This window comes from Canis lupus, chromosome 30 (assembly GCF_011100685.1).
Source record: "Canis lupus familiaris isolate Mischka breed German Shepherd chromosome 30, alternate assembly UU_Cfam_GSD_1.0, whole genome shotgun sequence".
NCBI classification, from domain to species: Eukaryota; Metazoa; Chordata; class Mammalia; order Carnivora; family Canidae; genus Canis; species Canis lupus.
The window spans coordinates 2,041,974-2,065,270 of record NC_049251.1 but is presented as its reverse complement, the minus strand read 5'-3'; the positions used below and the strand labels follow the sequence as shown (position 1 = coordinate 2,065,270).

The 23,297-nt window shown below is 42.8% G+C and overlaps 2 protein-coding genes across 40 annotated transcripts in view; both read right to left on the bottom strand.

Moving 5' to 3' along the window:
• Positions 1-6,962, bottom strand: part of FMN1 (formin 1) — a 433,671-nt gene extending 426,709 nt beyond the window's left edge. For 37 of the 39 annotated variants that reach the window (XM_038579933.1, XM_038579921.1, XM_038579920.1 and 34 more), the window contains exons 1-2: positions 6,860-6,962; positions 6,250-6,372 (exon numbers count right to left, since the gene is read on the bottom strand). The gene's annotated coding sequence lies outside the window, so the exon portion shown is untranslated. The other 2 variants (XM_038579922.1, XM_038579923.1) reach the window with 2 other exon arrangements.
• A 7,604-nt stretch (positions 6,963-14,566) lies between these two features.
• Positions 14,567-23,297, bottom strand: part of LOC607552 (transmembrane and coiled-coil domain-containing protein 5B-like) — a 33,503-nt gene continuing 24,772 nt past the window's right edge. The window contains exon 12 of the mRNA XM_038579917.1: positions 14,567-14,792. Coding sequence (XP_038435845.1) covers positions 14,618-14,792 — 175 coding nt within the window. The 3' untranslated portion in view covers positions 14,567-14,617. The remainder of the gene's footprint in view (positions 14,793-23,297) is intronic.

Sequence of the window (23,297 nt, the reverse complement as noted above, 5' to 3'; positions counted from 1 at the left end):
GCCCAATTTGTGATTATGATACCAAAATTGTGTTTTATCTTTTTAAAATTTTTTATTTTAGTAAGAACACTTCACATGAGATCTATCCTCTTAGCAAGGTAAGTGTATGATACAGTCCTGCTGACCACAGATACAGAATTTTGTTGTTCTTCTTAACAAATTCTGAATCTAGCTAATAGTGTGCTTGTTTGGCAGCTATTAATATGTTTTAATTAAAAGTGGAAAAGGAATAAAAATTTTAAAAGACCAAGGCCCAAAGCTGAGAATTGACTGTCCTTTCATTTTGGTAGCTGGCAGGACTGTGACTTCCTGAAGAGAAGTTCAATGATGTAATAAACAAAGCCCAGGGAGTCGGGTGACCTGGATCTATTCTTGGCTATGCCACTGACCGTGAGTGACCTTGGGCAAGTCACTTTATTGTCTACCCATCTCAGTTTTCTCCACTGTACAACTAAAAGAAAATATCTTGTCACCTACCTAGAGAATAATTTGGGCATAAGAACTATAGAGTAAGAAATAAGGTAATGCCTGAGAAAACAGTGTGGTTTGTTGCATTTTGTTTAGTTTCCAATCTGCCACAGTTTCCCTTACAACACCAGGATATCAGGGAGTTTCGTGATTATTTCTTCAAAAAATCACAAAAATTAGAATTGATCTATGTTTTCATAGCTTAGAAGAAATCAGGGCCAGCTTAAAACAAATCAGAAAGTGACTTTAACCCAGGGCAATACCCCCTACACATGGTAGGTTCTATTCATATTTATTTCAATAGGGATTAGGTGGGTGGGAAAGAAGCCAGTTGGTCTCCCGTAGGGAGAGGGTAGAGGAAGCCATGGTAGAAACAGAGATAAAAGGAGATGAGGACACTGGCAAATGGGGACAGGACAGATGCCAATTCCATGGATGAATTCCATTTTCTGCAGACCTGTGGGCTTTAAAAAATTATTTGCAAAGCTTTCCAAATATGAGTTAGGCCTAGAAAATTTTCTAAAGTGGCTGTCTTTATCTAAAAAGGGAAAGAGTAATCATGTTAATGCCTAAAAAAAGCAACTCTTGCTTTTCACTAAATCCATACCCAGAATACTGTGCTATATTTATGGTTTATACTGCTTTGAAAGTTTAACAAATTTCAAAGCCAGGAATGTTCTCTGTGGCTTACTAGGGCAGACAGAAGGTGGAATGCAAGCCCAACAGGTAGAATAAATACTACTCAGATTCCATTTAGAGCCATACCTTTAAGCAGGCATATTAACCTCTCAGAGCCCTGAATTGCTCATCTATACAAGAGATAAAATACTACTCCAGTTACTCACTGCACAGTGATCATCCACAGATGATGCCATGGTTCCAGAGAATTTCATTGGAACTTCATTTATGCAAATGACAAGGTCTGGGAAACTTTATGGTTTCTCAAAATTACCACAGTGAGTAGATCACCAGAGGGAGCTTCTCTTCATAAGTGGACAGGTTCCCCTTCTTTCTGAAACATCTGTATTTTTCCTTCCATGCTTCATAGGGGAAATCACTGCAGAAAGTCTCCAAGCCTGCATGACAGTGGACATATAGGCAACAACAGCAACCATACTGCTGTGCTGAGTGGATTATTAAATATTGGTCCTCAGGTCATCTCCCGTTCCCTATTGCTTCTTTCATAGAGACATGCACTGAAACACCACCACCTTCACAGTAGCAACATCCTGGTGCTTCCCGCCCTACCCTTTAGCCTTATCTACCTGCCCAGACCACCTTCTGGCTGCAAGCTACTTGCCCATTAATGCCCTCTGATCCTGATGACCAACATGAATATTAAGAACTCTTGCCTGTCCAACCTTTGATGCTGCATAAGGTCACTCAGAGGGTTCACTGCAAACATTTAACTGCAAACCAGAGGGATCCCTGGGTGGCTCAGTGGTTTAGCACCGTCTTCGGCCCAGGGCGTGATCCTGGAGTCCCAGGATCGAGTCCCACGTCAGGCTCCCTGCATGGAGTCTGCTTCTCCCTCTGCCTGTGTCTCTGCCTCTCTGTGTGTCTCTCATGAATAAATAAATAAAACCTTAAGAAAAAAAAAACTGCAAACCAGAAAATTCATCAGACTGCCACTGCCTCCCTAACCCTGCCATTTAAGGATGCTGTAAGCCCAACATTTAGAAATCTTAAGAGCCAACTATTCTCTGGGTTCAAAAATTGGGTTTACAGTTTGTTCTAACCATGAGAAATGGTTTTTGTCTCCATAGAAATGCCCCCTACTAAATGCCTGACTGCTTATACCATATAGAGGCCATAGAGATGGCTGAGCTAGGCACCTTATTTCCACCTATACTGCTGTCTCCTGAAATAACTGTTTACCCGGACTGACCTATTCCCAGGACCACGACACTGATTTAATGAAATGGTGCAATGCATTTAAATTTGTCTTTTTCTGCTTTCTCATCCTTGTTCCTTTCCCCTCTCTCCCTTTCTCTCCTTATCCTCTCCCCTTTATAGATCTCTTACCCTGAATATCTGTGATGTTGTCTATGAACTTGGCTTTTGATACATGAAACTTCTTGGGAAAAAAGGAAGTTCCAAAGGGCAGAATGAGGGATATCAGAATATGTTACCCCTATGCCTTTTTGGCATATGTATTAGTATGAGCTAACGGCTATTGAGAGCCAGGAAGATACAGTAAAAGCTATAAAAAGGAAAGTGCACAAGCTTTCCTTGTGTAAAATGTGCATTATAAGGGAAATTTCCACTTGTAAAAGGTGTCTCCTTCTCCCATGCCAGGAAGAGAAGAATTCTTAATAACTCTTATTAATGGAGAAGGCATGGACTTAAATCTGCATAATAAACTTTACTAAGCAATTCTTGTTTAGCTATAATTTTCTTGGGCACCTTCCCATAACTTGCCTCCCCCAAACTCCTTTTCTTTGGCCTAATATGTTATTTAAGCCCATGTTCTCACCACCTCTGGAGGTACTCACATCTGGGTACTCCCATGTACCTGCTAATACACTGTGGTTTTCTCTTGTTAAAAACGAAAGTCCTGCCTACCATAGCCTGTGACTCAGAAGACCAACGCAAGAAAGTGTTTAATTTGAAAAATGTTGGTCTTTAATAAGGATCTATGACACTTCAGAAAGGAGAAATTGGTATAGCCCTAATGAGCTATGGGATACAATATGGATCAGTTTTGCTTAAGATAAGGAAACAGATGAATTGGCTTAAAAAAAAAAAAAAAAAAAAAAACACAGGATCAAAAACACCTACCCAGTAGCCCACTTCCTGCAGAGGTGAATTACAGAGGTCATTTCAAGGTAATGGTAAGGTGAGGTAAGCCCAAAGAGAAGACCAACTCCTCCCTCTCCCCCAGCCCCATACATATACTATGGGATCATATCCTCAAAGCCTAAAGAAATATAGGAATACACATTATTCAGGAGCATGTTTTATGTAGCCAGAGAACTCAAAAAACATAAGTGGGAGTGAATGGTCCATTTTCTAGAGCTTTGCTTTTATATGTTGACAAGGTAAAGAGGTTCAGAGGTTCATAGCCTTCCCACTTTAGTAATTATTATGTTACAGGGCACACAGGTGACTGCTTTGTCAGCATTTCTGCTCAGATGCTAAACACAGGGATGTTTAAATTCCCTCACAAGGGCAGCCTGTTGGTGCAAGTTCATATTTACTCCATGAGGATATAGTTCCCATGGTTTAGCATCTCTACAAGATCAAGCAAATCAGATTAATGGCTGTAACTCTGTCAACACACAGGCTGGGACCTGCTGAGAATAAAGCTGATTTTTTAACACAGAGACTCTGTGCCTCTAAAAATAATGGCTCTTGTTAAAACAAAGTCCCAGCAAGAGAGTATGAGTAACCCCCAAACATGATTTACCAAGACTGGAATCACTGTATATTATTATCTCTGGTGAGTTTTCACAATTACACAAGTGAAGTTTTCATTAAAGAAAACATTAAAGGTAAAATCATCTAGAACACACTAATGCCTAGGATCACATGCTCTGAGCCCAAAGCTTTAACCTAAAACTCAACTTGGAGTCACCATATATAAGGTAGGAGAGAAAGATTTCTGAATCCTCATTATCACATTAAGCTCCAGGCTGCTCCCCTTCCTCTTCCTTTGGGGATGACTCCACCAATTTTATGTGGAGAGACAGAAGAAGACCAGAAATGAGATCCACACCCAGACAATAATAGGACTCACAGAACCCATTCCCTTCGCCTATACAGTGATTCAAGGCAGGGGTTAGCCTGTGACCAAGTACTGATCAATCGCAGTTTTTCCCTGGGATTCACTGTGGAGCTACAGGAGACAGAAGCCTCCCTTGGCTTACGGAGCTAGATGGATGCGAATCGAGAGTCTAAGAAGACAGTGAGAGGACAAGGTCTGTGATGGAAAATAAGGCAGCTAAGAAAGAGAAAGAGAAGCTATAAAAGACAGAAATGAAAGAGATGGAGACAAAGAGACTGAGATCAAGCTGGCAAACCAGAAAAGCTTCTCAATCTCAGGGCCAGCTTCCTCGTAAAGGAATTACAGTGTGGTCGTGGCCTGGTCATATTAGTCAAAAATGCTTATTTTTGCGTATGACCATTTTGCATCCCTTATGACGAAAAGGGTCCTCACCGATACAATTGACAGTATCCTCTAAATTTCAAAGTACCCCCAAATAGCTGATAAGACTGGTGACCTCTCTTTCTAAATGAGAAAATTGAATCACATAAATAATGCTTGCTGTTTTCCACACTGGCAAAAAGAAATATATTATTCTTAGAGAAGAAAAATATTGTAAAACACAAGTTCTTCCATGCTGGAAAGTTAGATTTTCTTCAATTCTCAGGGATATTTGAAAAAAGGCAGTTTTACTTCTCCTGGGCAGAAGCCAGTGCATTCACTAGTGATTCTGTAAAAAGCACAATTTACCAAGTCAGAGCACTGAACAGCCAAGGAGAAAGGAGCAGCCCAGCACAGGCCCAGAGACTTGGAAACCTCTGAAGCTGCATTTTTAATGCATCTTAAAAGAGCTTGCTAAGCATTTGTGCCACCAGGTGAGAGAAATGTCTCTCCAAACACGAATGGCTTCATTCATTCCCCCCTCCAAGATGGAGTCCTATGAGGAACCCGAAGACTCCCATCCCCCATTAGCTTCAGTGTTAAGACCTAGGAGGGATGAGAAAGACAATGGGAGGGCAGAATGCACATTTAGCCTTTATTATCCTGGTTGGCAAGTTATCAAGGGCCCCACTTACTTGTACCAGGAACTACTGAGCATTTAACTATATTATCTCTTTAATCTTTACAACTTCCCCCCATGAGACAGGTAATATTATCCCCATTTTACAAATAAGAAACTAAAGTTCAAGAGAGTAAATGACTTGCCATAATCACTCAGCTAGTAAGTGGTTCATCCAGGATTTGAATTCATGTGACAGGTTTATGGGTTTAACCACTAGGATATACTGTCTCCCAACTTTTACCCATTGTTTCCCTCCAGTGAGGCCACCGCTCCTTAGTCCCTGCAGTATATCTAAAAGCACTGAATTCACTGGTCCTACTACTGGGCTATAACCACAGTTGAGAAAAAGGAGACTAATGGTTTTATAGGTCTGGCCAAGACCTGAAACCTCGAAACACTTTTAAAGCAGTATCTTCCACAATGACATGTAGTATGCAACACTCAGTTGTACTGTTTTCCCCTCCTGAAAAAGGGTTAATGAATCTGAAATTCAAGGGATCTTGTAGTAAGCCCTAGGAACGGCTAAGCAATGGCTGCTGAATCCCAATCCAGTGCTCATAAAATGCTACCTGCCATAGACAGTACAGCATACTTCTCCCTCCCAGGAACTTAGATGCCCCCAGCGTGGCATGGCACACGATGGAAGCCACTGTGGAAGAAAGTCGGATGCTAAACTGATTCACCTGGTCTGGACATTCCCCACTCCGTCACTGTAGCACCCATACTGCACAGTCCTGGATCACAGGTCCTGGACACTGCATTCAGCTCATCAGAGTGTATGTGACCATCAATGTCAAACTCTCCCAGTCAGCCAACAGCAGTGTGGATGATTAAAGTAAGGGGTTTTCTGTGGCAATCTCAACTGCAAAGAGGGATAAGGAAACTCTCCCCACTCACACCCCACTCCCAGCTACTTGGCCATGAGTTAAATGAGGACTTGGCTCTGTCTGGCACTGGGGGTGGGGGTGGGGGGCAAAGGCACTGCTTGTTATTTGGGGGAGTTAGCACTTACATGCCTGAATAGAGTCTGCCTTTGCAGAACTTGAAGAGCTCTGATGGAGGAAGAGAAATGGTGATGGTGATGGTCGTGATGAAGATGTTGATGAAAGAAGGAAGCGGTGATGGGGAATGTCACCTATAAATATAAGCACAAAGCAGCAACAGAGATCCTTCTAGTCATTGCCAATCACCATCATGAAGCAGCCTCCGTTCCCAAAACAGCCACACTAAGGTATCCCCCCTGTGAACGAGACACGTCTAGCTTCGACATGAAGCGCTGCATCCCTCCCTTCTCCACCCGCCGTGCCACCCTTGCTGTGCCAAGCTGGGAAGGAGACTGCACTGGCAAGTCATGGGCACGGGGACCTGCGACTTAACGACAGTTCTGTAGTGAGGAGCGTTAGGGCGACCCGGGAAGCCCCAGTAACGCACTTCGGAACCGCTGGGTTCGGGGGGCTTGAGGAACAGAAGCCAAAGGGGAAGAAGGCAAGGTAACGGGGCGAAACAGGTTCGAAGCCTCTTTCCGAGAGCCCTGAGGCCCCGAGAGGCGGAGCAGGCAGCCTGCGGTCGGGAGGGAGAAGAGGCGCAGCAGGCGCCAGCAGGACAGACGAGGCTCTCTTTACCTGACCGAGCGCCGCCGCCAGCCGCAGCGGCCGCAGCGAGGATGCTGCGCGGGAGTCCAGAGCCAGAGCCCCGATCCGCCGCGGCGCCAGCCTTCAGCGAGGCCCCGCCCCGCCCCCGCCCCGCCCCAGGCCCCGCCCCCGCCCCGCCCCAGGCCCCGCCCCCGCCCCGCCCCAGGCCCCGCCCCCAGCACGCGCCGGCCCCGCAGGCTGTTTGGGGGAGGCGAGCCTTCATCTGAGCGGCAGGGCTGAGGACCAATGGAAACGTGCAGCGGCGCCGGGAGCGGGCCGACGGCAAGGGACGGCGCCCAATCAGCTGCCGAGCCGCGGGGCTCGGCCGGGGCGCGGAGAGGTTAGTGGGCAACTCGGGCCTGCGCCCTGGCTCTGAGGCTGCGTTCGTTAGGCTGGGACAGGAGCGGGCGGCCGGGACCACAGCGCCTCCCATCCCCCCACTCGGCTCTGCGCCCCCGGGTCACCGGTCCCCAGACCCCCCTGAGCGCTTGCCCTGGACTGGTTCGACGCGATGCGGGGAGGGAGCTGGTCTGTTCCTGCGACTCCCGAGGTTCCCACGCCTCGGAGACCCCGCAGGGCTGCGCCGCTCCAGGGGTCGGGCCAGCGCCCCCTGCCCCGCACCCCCAGCCTCACCACCGCGGTAACAAGTGCTTAAGGGAGCAAAGGAGGAAAACCTAAGAAACAGAATCCACGTGTAAATCCAAGCCCTTATGTTAGTCTCCCCCACGTTCCAACGCTGCCTGCAGGTAACTCTTTAACCAGACTCACTGGCAGATAAATTACTCTGACCACTTGTAGTTAAGAGCTGAACGTTTGAGCAAAAAAATCAAGTATGACCTACCTTGACCAGGAGAACTGAATGTGGACGTCAAGAGGGTGCGCCTGGGAGTGGCTCCCTGCTTGCTGGGAAACCATGGTTCAAGACCTGGTTGCCACGGTTTCTTTGCTGGTGAGTCAGTGTACACTTTATGCCAAGGTAAACTATTTTACCCCCAAGTAAGTGTCTACTGGGATGAACTGCCTCCAAACCTTCCATAAGAGGATTTGAGGTCTTAATGATACGGTGATTTGGTATGTGATTTGAGTGGCATTTCCAGCTGTTCCAAGTAGGCAGACAAGAAAGGGCATTGCCTTTAATCTGCTCCCTGATAAGTGCAAATTTTATCCATTCATTACTTAGAAATCTACCCTGAGTAGATACTAGCTTCAAATAATAAATAACCATGGGAAAAATAGGAAGATATTTTTACGTGATTTCTTTCCCTCAGTTTTTTTTTTCTAGGTACTTATGGGTACTTATGCTTATGGGCTTATGGGTACTCTGATTTATCCCTACTTATAATATTACCCAAAATACTGGTAGGCACTTTATATGTAGTTATTCAATATGCACATTTACCTTGTGTATATTCCACCTTATTGGTTAGAGAATAGAGGTGCAGAGAGGTCAAGTAGTTGTCCCAGAGTCCCATAATTAAGAGCAGAGTCAATACTCGGTCAGTACTTCTGTTTAAAGCCCATCATCATCAATTAAAAGAATAACAAGAAGCAATAACACAACTCTTTAAGTTTTGTTTTTCACCTGAGGAACTATCCTAGAGGGATCTGGTTTCCCAGGATACTGACTTCAAAAGCACTTCTAAGAGTGAAGCATCGCTTCTGCAATGTGTTAGGAGCAACTGCAAGCAACTGCTCATTCAGGGGAGTTGTGATTTGATATTGATGGAAGTAAATAAATTTTTCCAGGACATGAGTCTGACTAGTTTTTAATTGGTATAGGAATCTTTTAAAGTAAACCAACAAAATAAAATCCTGGCCATAAGAGCTTAGTCCTAGAGAAAGAAAAAAGGATAATAACCCAAAATAGCTCTCTGAAGAGATTGATAAATCCTATACGGACCTTTATTCAAACCTGGAAATATGTACTCATTCCAAGGTAGGGAGGGAGGAATATGTAGGAGATGGTTTAAAGGGGAAGGAGAAGAAGAAAAGTATTTTCTCAAAGAGGTTGTTTATAAAGGCAAAATATAAATAAGCTAAAGGTTGCAGACCAACACAAAGGTGTACACTAACAGGTTAATGGTATCGGCATTTAGCATTGCATGTGTTCTGCATTTAATAAATACTTACTAAGGGACTAATATATGCTGGTTGCTGTACTAGACTCTGAGGATGTTCATTTCAATAAAATCCATTTCCTGACCTCGATGAAGCATAGCTAGTTGAGTATACAATTTTGGATCAGGCTTGAAGAGATCATGTTATAAACATAATTGCTAGTTTTCACAGCTACCCAGCATGGTCTGTATTATCCCCATTTCACAGATGAGGAAACTGAGACTAGAAAGAATACTAACTCACTTAGTTTACACAGGTAGGTAAAAATCTTAGTCCCAAATCCTTCTAACTCAGAAGCCCCTGTTTTTGCAGTACACCAGGCTGCTTCCCTACAGGAAGAAGCTATTATCTCTTGTAATCTAAACAGAAATGCATCCGTCTCTAAAATATATAATGCGATGCCTGTGAATTTCAAAATACTGCATTCAGTCCATTTGCTTATCAAAGTACCCTACTTTTTAAATGGAACCAAGGAAATATAAAAGACAGTTCCTGGCATCGACTGTGGTTTACCTTTTCACCCTCTCACTGCCTTGCATATATGTAAGTGATTTGCTTTGGTTAATTGAATCTCTGTCCTTCCCTGAGGTGGGTAATTTCAACGTGTGACCTAGAAAATCAGAAGATGTATTTTAAGTGAAGCAGAGAAACCAGGCACAGAAGAAGAAGAAGAAGAAAAAAAAAACAGAAACATTTGGTAGTTCCATTTGGAAGGACTCCAATCCAGGCAGGAAAAAGAAATAGGATGTGGCAGGTGGCATCGTCTGTGGCAGCAGAGTCCCACCTTCCCATTATATGACCAGTCAGAAGTGAGGAATTTCTTTTACCCAAGAACTGATGCCAGGAAACAGCATTCTGTAGAACCCATGTGTGGATGTCAGGGAGACATCGGTTGAAGTTAAAATGGGGACTGGAGCCTCAAAGTAAATTCTGGGAGTGAGCATTCCCCAGAGAATGGACTTTGCTCTCCTACAGAGATGCCAGGATGTGACAACATAAAAAATAATTCTAGAAAGGGCCCAACATTTCATCACACTAACTAGTTACGTTGTCCCCAGCCCAACTGTGTTATCTGTCATGGGCACAGGATGACAATGCTGTCCCAGAACGCCTGCCACAGGGCCACTACTATTAATGTTCTTTCTTCCTACTGAGCTAAATGTATACACACAGCATTTCTCCAGGGTAGATGTTATATTTATTTCAACCCCAAAACAGCCAATCTATGGGAGAGAAACACTGTTCATAGGAGGCAATTCAACATGAAACCAATGATCACATCCCTCTGAAATGTAGGACACTGGGAGCAAACCTAATCTCCAAGATGTTTCCACCTCATTTGCCCTCAGCTGTGTAATCAGCTTTTCATCTCAATGCCAGATAAATGCAACTTGCCTGCTGCCACATTTGTCCTAATATAGATTCTAGTCTATCAATTAATAGCTCAAATTTCACCCACAAATTTCTTGAAAATACTTAATGGTGAAATTCTGATCTCTGCAGCATATCCAGGGATCTGAGACACAGAAAAACGAGGCTTTGTGCTGTGACTTTGTCACTTATGTGGGCTTACAGCCTGAGAAAAGATAAATCAGGCAGTGGAGCATTCAGAAATTAAATAACAGTAGAAAATATTCAAGCCACCAGAGTGACACTTCTTCAGATTGAGAGGGCTCAGGCTCTTCTGATGCACGTCCTTATTTATTCTCCAACTCACTCCAAGAAGGTTTTGAAATGACAGATTTTCCTTGTAACATTGCTATGTGTAGGTGAACGTTGTGGAGGCTGGTAAAATGTTTGCAGACTGACAAGATTTTTTTTAACTTGCCTACAGAAGTATTAAAAATATCTTAAATGCCACCCGAAGCGCCATATGGAGGAATTACTCTCTCTTAGCTACAACCATACCTGCACTTATATTGTTAGTTTATAGGAAGAAAACAAGTACTGGAGTCTCATGCTGAAACCTTTCAATCATTCATTAATTCCCTGAAGAGGCTTAGGTTTGACTCAACAGGCAAAGTCACAATGACTACAGTACTTGTGAATGTAGGGGAATGGAGCAGTGATGTGTGAGGGTTTCACGCCAAGAGATAGCAACTCAGACGCTACAGCAGAATTCGCACTCAGAAAAATCCCACTGTCTTGTGATTAGCAGGCAAAGCAGGCTCCGTCTGAAACTTTGTCAAAAGGGTCCTTTTTCTGAGTCATGAAGGCCACCAGGCTATAGCCCCTGAGGGCAGGAAGGAGATGATTAGCAGGAGTCCAACACCTGCTTTGTGGCCAATAACCTAAAGGTGATCTGTAGGGAAGAGTTACCCTGAGGCAGTTTCAGACAATGCAGCCTAATGATGCCCCAAGGCATAAGCTGGCCTTGGAAGGCAGCAGTCAGAAGAAGCAGTGCCTCAAAGGAAAGGAAAAGCTTTTTTTCTTTTTTATGATTTTATTATAAGGGCATCACATGATCATTGTAAAATGAAAAAGACAAGCACGGAGGAGAAAATGAAAATCGACTATAATCTCACCATTCATTTATTTAATCAGCAAGTATTTCTTGAGCCTCTTCTAAACACCAGACTTCTTCTTAGGCAGTGGAGATGGAAAAGAGAACACAAACCTGCCCTCTTGGAGCTTATAGTGCACAAAGGGAGACAGATGAATAAAATAATTGCACAGAGGAGAATATCATGATTTATGAGGCTGACTGCTACGTGGAAAGGAAAACAGAGTATAAGGGAACCTGTCCAGACTGAGGGGCTGGGCGCAGAGGAGTAGTGGTCCAAGAAGACTTCCTGAGGAAGTGACCCTTAAACTGAGAGCTGAGAGATGAGCAGGAATTGAGTAATCAGAAGAGGGATGAAGAAAGACCAAATTAATGAGTCAGAAAAAATGACATTGCATGAGTTCCCTGACAGATGGTAACATGGGGTACAGTGAAGAAACAGGAGGAATCAGCATGACTGGACTCAGAGCTGGAAGGAGAGTGTGGAACAGGAGACTGGAGAGGCAGGCAGGAGGGCCAGATTGCACAGAGCATTGGTGACCGCCACACGAATATTTCATTTACGTATACGTGTGCATAGATGTGTATATATATGTGCAACATGTGTATACGTGAGTTGTGTGTGTACACACATGTGTAAGCGCATAGATTAATAGTCATTACCATCAAACCGCCACATTTCCCTCCAGAAAGTATGCACCGTTTTGTACGATTGCACTAAATGTCAATGTCACTTCATATTCAACCACATTCATTATTTTTTTTTAAACTTCAGCGTTTGATTAGCAAAAAAAGTATATATATATATTTTTTAAATTTTTATTTATTTATGATAGTCAGAGAGAGAGAGGCAGAGACACAGGCAGAGGGAGAAGCAGGCTCCATGCACCGGGAGCCCGATGTGGGATTCGATCCCGGGTCTCCAGGATCGCGCCCTGGGCCAAAGGCAGGCACCAAACCGCTGCGCCACCCAGGGATCCCAAAAAGTATACTTTTTAAGTTTTCATTTAACAGCAAACACGTATTTTTCACTTGCTTCACAGAAAGCAGGACTGTCTTCTTGATGAAATAAGTACAATACTGTTAATGTCACCCCAGGTACCGACTATTCCCTTGTTCCTCATCCTCCAGCTATGGCATTAAAATGTGACAGCAATCCCTCAAATTTGTGTGAGCCATTGGTCTTGGTTTAAATTAATGCATGAGATGAATTTCCTCCTGGCCAATCACATAGAACAGCCCCAAGGGACAGATAGAAGTCAGCCAAGACTTGTTGAAAAGAGAGAAAAAGAGTCAGGTCTGGGCTTGATGGGAAATGAGCCAGTTTGAAGGCAGGAAGGAATAGTGGGATCCAAAGCAAGCACCTCACAAGGAGGCTTCATGCCAAGACGAAAGGGATGACCAGTGGGAGAGTGGGGCAGCAGAGAGGAACATCTGAACCCAGGTTGGACAACTTTACCATGCAGCCTCGGGAGAGCTGTGTTCATTTGCATGCATCATCTACAAAAACTCACTGGCCTCCCTTTTGTCCTCAAGCCCTCCTGCACAAACAGGTCTTGACCTCAGAATATCAGGACGATGACAGGGTGTGTGAGGGCTGCAAGAGCATGTGCATAAGTCACATGTGGCATAGACCGCATCCCTTGAGATTGAAATTTGCGTCTCCGGGGAGGCCTGAGAAGGGGTGGGAATGGGGCAGAGAAGTCTACCCATTTCCACCCACTGATACACCAGGATCTTGACAGTAACAGTAAAGGCAGAGTGCAGGGAGCTCAATGCAACAACACCAGAATAGTTTCACGTGCGAACTTTGTGAAACCAATGAATCAAGAAAGATTGAAAGCACACCACTCCTTGAATTCTACATACCTTTTAAGATATAATTGTGCTGTAAACTACAAATACAATAACGTGTGTTGCCTAGTAAATTTCCAGTTCCAGCAAACCAAAGAGGCTGGGGCAGCTAAAATACAATCTCTCTTCTGGGCGATGCTGGATTCCTCTTGTTTTGTCTGGCCCTTGTCCCCTAAATGAGCTCCTATGGGTCTCAGTTCTATATTTAATGGCATATCCAAGTCCAGCTTCGTGGGTGTGGAACCTGGGCAGTTACTTCAGGCCCTAAGGGTAGAAGATCCCACATTTTGTTTAATGTTCTCCTGTCACTGTCTTGAAATTCTTAGTAACTTTTATTTTTTTATTATTTTTTAAAGCTTTTATTTATTTATTCATGAGATACACAAAGATAGAGGCAGAAACACAGGCAGAGGGAGAAGCAGGCTCCCTGCAGGGAGCCTGATGTAGGACTCGATCCCAGGACCCCTGGATCATGTCCTGAGCCAAAGGCAGACACTCAACCACTGAGCCATCCAGGCGTCCCTCTTAGTAACTTTTAAACAAGAACTTGATTCTCATTTTGCACTGGGTCCCACAAATCTTGTAGCTGATCCTATTCATATCCTGTTCACAAGACTCTCATTTCCAATATTGAAATGTTTTAGGGACACCTGGGTGGCTCAGTGAGTTCAGCATCTGCCTTCAGCTCAGGTCATGGTCTCAGGGTCTTGTGATTGAGCCCCAGGTCAGGCTCTCTGCCCTGTGGGGGACCTGCTTCTCCCTCTGCCTGCCACCCCCCTGCTTGTGCGCTCGCTTGCTCTCTCTCTCTCTCTCCCTCCCTCTTTTTCACTCTGTCAAATATATATATATTTCTTTTATATATAAAGAAATGTTTTAGAGATTTCACAGTATAATATTATTTTGGTCAGGAGAATATGTTCGAAACAAGACAGACCAGGGTTCACACCACTTAGTTCTGACACTTCCTGACAGTGTGGTTTTTGAGATACAGAATCTCTCTAAATTTCAGTTTCTTCATCTGTGCCCACTTCTGAGTTTGATTTTTTTCTGGCTTTTAAAAATTTAAATGTGGCAAAGCACTTAGCTCTCTGTTGGGCACAATGCATGAAAATACATACCATCAGTATGTGATTATACTGTACACATTGACTTTTATTGAATGTCTTTGGCTATTTAAGTGAAGACTTTGCTTCTTCTCTCCAATAGAATCAGCAAAATATTTGCCACTAATTACCATAGTAACAGCTAGACCGTATGGTCCTTCAGAATGCCATCTATCTGTCTCTGTCTCCATAAGCTACACATGTCATCTGGTCAGTGATTGCTGAGTTAGTTCGCATTGCCTTCTTCTCATACAACCTTCTGCATCTTCTTTTGTGGTCATGGGAGGGTTGGTGGTAGTTCTTATTCTGCAACTTTAGGCAGAAAGAGTAACTCCCGGATCTGGATCTGGATAAAAAAAAAAAGGACTCTAAACTCCCAAATCACCCCTCACCACCTTCACACACACCCCATGACAGTTTCCATGTAGCACTATCAAGCATTGGCCCTACCCATAGCAGTGAGGCAGCATTACTTGTCACCACTCCATACCCCTGAACATAAAAGCTCAGACATAGAAGCTTCATTTGAAAAACACACATGGGTGTGTGCATGCATGCATACACACAAGTAAATGGACAAATGTTGATCAAACTAGAGACAAAAACGAACAGCCAGTGTCTTAGAGGCAAGAAGTACACTGATGTCTGCAACTCACACTGAAATGCATAGAAATTAAGATGGACTGGTGGATGGCAGAGGGACAGATAGATGGATAAATATGTGATAAAGCAAATAAGCTAAATGTTTCCTGTGGAAACTGGCTGGTGAGTATATGAGTATTTGTTGTATAATTCTTTCTTTTCTATACATTTAAAAATTTTTATAAAATGTTGTCGAGGGAAATCTAGTCTGCTGAAAATCCAGAAATGCAATAAAATCCAGATTTTTGTCTCTCTAGAAATCTGAATTCTGGCAATAGTGAATGTACATGCCAACAAGTGGTTGGGGCTAGATAGCAGGGGCCTTTGAAGGAGTATGAGACCACTAGGTCTCCACATCCTTATTGTCTCCTGTTGTATTGCCCTATGTGATCCTTGAGTCACTCATTTAGGTTTCCTGCCTGACTCTCACAGACATTTGAGTTGCAACCCCTGTTGTAAATATGTGTGTGTCAGTGGACTGATCATGGAATGATTCGCTCTCTAAAAGCATTCTTCCCAAATTCCTTATCTGGGGTAATTTTTACATGAGGTTTTTAAGGTTTTTCTTCAGCAGATCTATAAATCTATAATTATATGTACATGAAAAATATTGTGCCTGTGTCACCTTGTTCATTATCCTGGAAAGATAGCCCACAGCTTTTTTTTTTTTTTTCCTTAAGTAGGCTCCACACCCAGTATGGAGCCCAATGTGGGGCTTGAACTCACAACCCTGAGATCGAGATCTGAGCTGAGCTAAGAGTCAGATGCTTAACCTACTAGCCACCCAGGCACTCCACTCATGGCTTTTTATTATGTTCTCAAAGAGGTCAATGACTCAATTAAGAACAACATAAGTTAAGGAGCAATACTAACCTATTTTAAAGTATTCAAATTTCTAAAATTCCATATAACCAATCAGGTACACTGTTAGCTTGGGACCCATGTTATCCTGAAAGATAAGATACCTGTGTACCTCTTCCTGAACCAGAACCACTCAGGGATCTGTGTGTGTAAGGGCAAGTAAGTAAGTAAGTGAATGTGTCACTGAAGATGAGGGACCAGCACAGAGTTCCCAAATGCTCTCAGCATTGAAGGTTTACTTCATGTGTGTACATAAGGGCTGGTGATCTCCTGGAAGCTCTGCATCTTATATGTACAGAACTCCAATAGAACAAAGTGATTTGGTGAATTATATCTTGGATGCTACAGGTTTCAACACTGTCTCCCTCTCCACTTAAGTCCTGTCTCTAAGAATGGCCAATAGTATCCTGCTTCTCTTCAACCCCAGGATTTGTATAGATAGTGACAGTTTATTATTCTAAGGCAGTGCTTGCTCACTTATCTTTCCTTCCCTTCAAGACTGTGAGAAGAGATATTGGTTGAATACAGTTAACCTTTCATCTTTATAGGCAATAATTTTCCACCAGTTTGTCTGACTATTCCACGATTCTGAGTGAACACAAACACAAGTTAGAAATGGATTTAACTCAGGGCACCGGGGTGGCTCAGCTGGTTAAGTGGCTGCCTTTGGCTCAGGTCATGATCTCAGGGTTCTGGGATGGAGCCCCGCATTGGGCTCCCTGCTCAGCAGACAGTCTGCTGCTCCCTCTCCCTCTGCTGCTCCCCCTGCTTGTGCTCACTTTCTCTCTCTCTTTCTCTTGCTCTGTGTCAAATAAATAAAATAAAATGTTAAAAAAAAAGAAATGGATTTAATTCAACAAATATGTGCTGTGAGCCTACCATGTTTCATGCAATGGTCTAGTCTCTGGGGCTAAGCAAATATGACTCAGTCCCTACATTCAAGGAATATTTTTTTATGGACACTATTGACTCAGAACCCAGAAAAGCCTTTAAGATTATTTTAGAAACCAAGATTTTTCCCTGGGAGTTCTCATACAGATTAGGAAAACATAATTGGGATTATGCCTTTCAGAACTCTTCTTAATCTCTTTTCTCCAAGGTTGACCACACTGAATTTGATGTCCAGAATATCCCTCTCAGTCAGCAAGGTGTTCAGGCAGCTGTGATAATTCGTTTCTCTGACCCTGGGCTTGGTAAGTGTGGGTATGTGGGGAAGGGCAAGGCACTGAACAAGGGCCCTGTCCGGGGGCAAAGCAAACATAAGAGCCAAGTAGAGGTCTCCTAGGGGCAACAGTCAAAGGTCCTGGGCAGGAAGGTAGAAAGTGGTAAGGAATCAACAGCAGGATGTAAAGAAGAGGTACCTGGAGGGAGGGCTAAGTAGAAATCTAGAGAGATTCTGTTAGGTCCTTCAGAAGCTTTTCATAGGGAAAAGGGAACTGTTAGGATTTGTGGCACATTTACATTAGATCTCTTACAGAGACAATTCTCTATTGACCCCTCAGTCAATCAGTAATATTTGCCATCTCTTTATTTCTGAGGTATGAGTGCTTTAACATTAATTATATCATTAATCTTCATCAACTCTTTAAAACTCAGAGAGAGAAATCTGAGATAAGGCCACAAAACTAAGACAAGAGCAGAGGTCTTTCATTCTAAGATCGGGGCTCGATCCACCATATGCCACAGCTACCTTCAAACAAGTACTAACATGTTGGGCCAAGGTTCTTTGGATTTTTGTTTTCAGTGCTAACCCTGCTTCTTAGGGGCCAGAATACACATTAAAGTCCTTCCAGATTGCTCTCTTCTGGATTGTGCATACTGCTTTAGTGACTCAATTTCACCTCAGATAACCCACTTCACTCAACAGACACCACTCCTACTTACTAGATTTTTGGATGGATTTCACAACAGGCCTTCCTCAGGACAAGCTGTTCGGTTAAGTTTTTCTCATTTAACACAAAAGCACAAAAGCACCTAATGCCTAGATACTGGGGATGCTCCTAGCCAGAAAGAAGACAATGCTAACTACTAAGCTGGAACGTATGATTCTCTGTGGAAAAGGGAAAACAGGAGCAAGAGCAAGGCACACCTAATGGGAATCTGATTCTCCTGCCCATCAACACTTGTTACAGAGCAGGGCACTGCCACTTTGAAGCCAGCAGGTGGCTTCCCTTTCCATTGCACCTGGAGTGTGTTCTTGTGATCTCCACAAGCCAGCTGTTTTATTAAATATGATTAAACAAAAATGATGTGGCACCATCTCTATTATGCCTCAAAGGATTAAAACAAAACAAGTTGACCCCTGGAGTGGAATTAAGACTAAGGTGACCAGACGTCTCTGCTAGTCATGATTTATTATCTTCAGTGGTCTCCTTGTCTGGCATCTGTGCTGGCAGGGAGACTTTTTGGCTCCTGGCCAGGGAGCACATGAATTGAATAACCCTATCTCTTTTTTTTAAGATTTTATTTATTTATTCATGAGAGACCCAGAGAGAGAGGCAGAGACACAGGCAGAGGGAGAAGCAGACTCCATAAGGGGAGCCCCATGTGGGACTTGATCCCGGGACTCCACGGTCACGGCCTGAGCCGAAGGCAGACGATCAACTGCTGAGCCACCCAGGTGCCCCTTGAATAACCTTATCTTAAACAATTCTAGAATATGAGAGGAAGAGAAAAGATTAATTCGTAAGAAAATAGTCTTCACCCTTTCCTTAGGGACTTGAATAACATTGGTTTAAGGAAGCTTTCTGCAATTCGTTTATCCTGATGAGTTAAACTATATAGAACAAGGATAGAAACCTAAGACACTCCCTTGATATAAAAATATTTACATCCAAGAAAACAGGAGAGATGGATAGGAAGCTCCTTGTTTTGTTTCTTTATTTTTTTTTTCAATAATTTCCCTCACTAAGCTAATTGGTTTCTCTTAGGCAAATTAAAGAGATTTAGCTAATGTAAAAAAGAGTTCTTAAAATCTTGAAACAAATGGCATTTACATAATGTTAGTAGCAGGCTGAAATTTCCTAAAATTAAACCTCTTTTATATGTATATAGATATGAAAGCCCACCATTGAACTTTTACCAGTAGGCAGAAGTTTTTATTTTAATTTTTAAAATTTGTTTTTTTTTTTTTTTAGATTTTATTTTTAAATAATCTCCACATCCAACCTGGGGCTCTCACTCATATTCCCAAGACCTAGAGTTCATGTGCTCTATTGACTGAGCCAGCCAGGCACCCCCAAAAGATTTCATTTTGACAGTTAGGATCACTCCATCTTCCTCTCCCTTTATCCTCATAATAATGTCTAAGGAAAGATGCTGCATTTTTGAACTCTCAGGAACCTGGGATCTGCCTAGAGATAAACATGGTAAAGGCAAACCTCTAGCCCTAAGGCCTAGGGCCTTTGACCACACCAACAGTCTGTGTCCCAGCTTAGGTAGCAAACCCAGTTGAAATATAAATCAGGTATCCCATATCCTTCACAAACAAGATCCTGGAGATGGCCCCAACTGGCTAATCTGAAATAAAATTACTTAGGCCAGAGTGAGAAACTTAGGTCAACAGTTGTGCCACAATTTGACTTAACTGAGTGGAGCTAGGCTCAATTCTGTGTCATTTTTGTGCTTAGTTTTCTTTTTTTGAAAAATGGCTTTTCAATTGTAGTTAAAAAGAAAGACCCTGAGTGACTTCAGATCAGTAATTATGGATTATACTAAGGCATAGACCCTGAACATTTGTTTAAGATGGAGGGAGCATTAGGGACAGACAATCTTATGATGTCAACAAAAGCATTTCAACCACTACCCTCCAGAACCAATATTCTCATCCAGAGAGCCTGAGAAAATGGCCCCTCAATTAAGATTAATATCAGAGCACATAAAGGATAATGGCTTCATTGAATATTCAATTATAAGGAAACTCCTCTCTGGTTGAGAACGCCTTCTCAACCTCATAAAGATGTTGACATTATAGAGTAAAAGATAAGAAAAAGTACAGATTAGACCAATTTATAAAAGCAGAGTGGAAAGGATCCCTATCATACTGTGAAGTTGGAGAGGAATCCAAGAAAAAGGAGCTGGTAGTTGGCTTTTTTTTTTTTTAATTTATTTTTTATTGGTGTTCAATTTACCAACATACAGAATAACCCCCAGTGCCCGTCACGCATTCACCCCTACCCCCCGCCCTCCTCCCCTTCTACCACCCCTAGTTCGTTTCCCAGTTAGGAGTCTTTACGTTCTGTCTCCCTTTCTGATATTTCCCACACATTTCTTCTCCCTTCCCTTATATTCCCTTTCACTATTATTTATATTCCCCAAATGAATGAGACCATATAATGTTTGTCCTTCTCCGATTGACTTACTTCACTCAGCATAATACCCTCCAGTTCCATCCACGTTGAAGCAAATGGTGGGTATTTGTCATTTCTAATGGCTGAGTAACATTCCATTGTATACATAAACCACATCTTTTTTATCCACCCATCTTTCGATGGACACCGAGGCTCCTTCCACAGCTTGGCTATTGTGGACATTGCTGCTATAAACGTCGGGGTGCAGGTGTCCCGGCGTTTCATTGCATTTGTATCTTTGGGGTAAATCCCCAACAGTGCAATTGCTGGGTCGTAGGGCAGGTCTATTTTTAACTCTTTGAGGAACCTCCACACAGTTTTCCAGAGTGGCTGCACCAGTTCACATTCCCACCAACAGTGTAAGACGGTTCCCTTTTCTCCGCATCCTCTCCAACATTTGTGGCTTCCTGCCTTGTTAATTTTCCCCATTCTCACTGGTGTGAGGTGGTATCTCATTGTGGTTTTGATTTGTATTTCCCTGATGGCAAGTGATGCAGAGCATTTTCTCATGTGCATGTTGGCCATGTCTATGTCTTCCTCTGTGAGATTTCTGTTCATGTCTTTTGCCCATTTCATGATTGGATTGTTTGTTTCTTCGGTGTTGAATTTAATAAGTTCTTTATAGATCTTGGACTAGCCCTTTATCTGATACGTCATTTGCAAATATCTTCTCCCATTCTGTAGGTTGTCTTTTAGTTTTGTTGACTGTATCCTTTGCTGTGCAAAAGCTTCTTATCTTGATGGAGTCCCAATAATTCATTTTTGCTTTTGTTTCTTTTGCCTTCGTGGATGTATCTTGTAAGAAGTTACTGTGGCTGAGTTCAAAAAGGGTGTTGCCTGTGTTCTCCTCTAGGATTTTGATGGAATCTTGTCTCACATTTAGATCTTTCATCCATTTTGAGTTTATCTTTGTGTATGGTGAAAGAGAGTGGTCTAGTTTCATTCTTCTGCATGTGGATGTCCAATTTTCCCAGCACCATTTATTGAAGAGACTGTCTTTTATTCAGTGGATAGTCTTTCCTGCTTTGTCAAATATTAGTTGACCATAAAGTTCAGGGGCTTTAAAAGTGTTGTGTTTTTATAAGGCCTTTAAATAAGATCATAAATCATAAAAGAGCTTATTTTTAGTTGTCTGGGGAAGTCATTTTGTCCATTCCCTTGACTTTGGAATCATTATGGAAAGTTTTTTTTCCAGTTTTATATATCCAGTTGTCTCCCTTTGAAAATACATGAGGATTTACCTTCTTAACCACATTTGTAGTTCTTTCTCTGCTCCTCACACTTACTCATTGTGTTTTCATAAATGTGGCTATATTTTGGTTTACTTGAGCCATTTCATCCTGTGTTCTACTGTCAGCAAGCCCTCTTGCTCAGTTATAGACCCCCAGAATTAAAACCAGGAGTAGAAAAGACTGCTTAACTCATGCTCTTAAACCCATTGTGCTCATGTCTTACTATCTTGAGGCCTTGACAAAGATGTTTTACAAAGACCAGAACATTCCCACCCCCAGACCAGAAAAGCAAGAAAATGCCTAGAGGACCACATCCCATATATCCCCTTCCCTGCCCATGATCATGAGCTGAACACATACCAACCCCCGACCTGTGATCACACACTTCCTGTCTACTCACTTGCACATACCCCTTGAACCACTCCTGTAACACTCTGGATGTCTATCTTGCTAGTGGAGAAGTCAGTTGTTAAAGCTTGAGCATGCCACCTCCCCCATCTGCTGGCACTGGAAATAAATTTCTCCCTTTCTCTTTTCCAAACCCTCATCTGTTGAGTTATTGGCTTCTCTTGCAATGAGTTTACCTGAGTTTGTTTAGCAACAGTGTTGGCACACCCAGTCAGGAACTATGCTCTCGATTTTTCCAGCCCCCTTGGGGTTTCTGGGATGGAGTAGTTGGCCTTGGCAGTGCCAGGACTCAACCGCTCATTTCCTGAGCTAGCAGCCATGATAGATCATTTGGTAACACTACTTTCATATTTCATACTTATGCAGTATTTAAAAGAATAACTTTAACAAATTTATTCAAAGACTTCTAGTTCCTATTTTCTTTGCATCTTATCTATAAATAAGTCAAACGTTCTAGAATTTTCATTTTGCTGGAGCTTAATATCCAGTCTCTTATTGCTAGTGAGATATCTATGTCCCTTACTCTAGATCTTTGACTCCTCCATTTACCTTCCTGGAATTTTAACTAGGATTCAACTAAATCATGCATGAATCATGATCATTGAGTTGTGGCTAACGTTTGTTGAGAACCCACTATCTACCATACACTATACTTGTTGGAAGAGGCAATCTTCAAGGCAGTCAGCTCTGTACATGCCTGTGTGTTTTTGCTAAGAATATAAGGCTCTGACCCCTTCTTTAACCAGGCCATTTCAGAGTTGTGTTAGTAGCAAGTAACCTTGAGATGTGAGGCCAGTGTCCCCCTGGACAAAAAGCAAGCTTGCTTCTGCTTGCAAGAAAGTGATAAATCCCCAAACTTAGTGTTTCTCTCTTGTAATTCAACCTAATGTGTGTGCAAGGTTTATCACAGGCCTTGTGTTGCCCCCATGAGACGGGGGACATAGAAAACCAGTGCAAATGAGCATGGAGCTCATTTGTCAACTGCTTTAACTGTGAGTCCTAAAGTTCTTTATTTCTGGCTCAGGAGTCCTTGTCTTTTGCCAGCATCCTGTGGCTAACTAGTAGAGTAAAATTAGAGACCAGCCTGCAGAGTCCTTACAAAGTTTAGTATGTTGACTATCACATTTCATTCTCACAAAATCCCAATGAAATCTCTATCTCCCACTTTTCTGATTATCACATTGTCCTTTATCACTAAGTCTGGATCCCACTGTCAGTTCTCTTGTCAGTACCTCTACTCCTTATACTTTCTCTGCAACCACCAGGTAAAAGCCACAAAGCCAAACCAATCCCAGTTAACCTTCTCTACACCTATGCTGTTGAGAGCAGTCCCTTCATCTGTAGTTAGTGAGATTCACA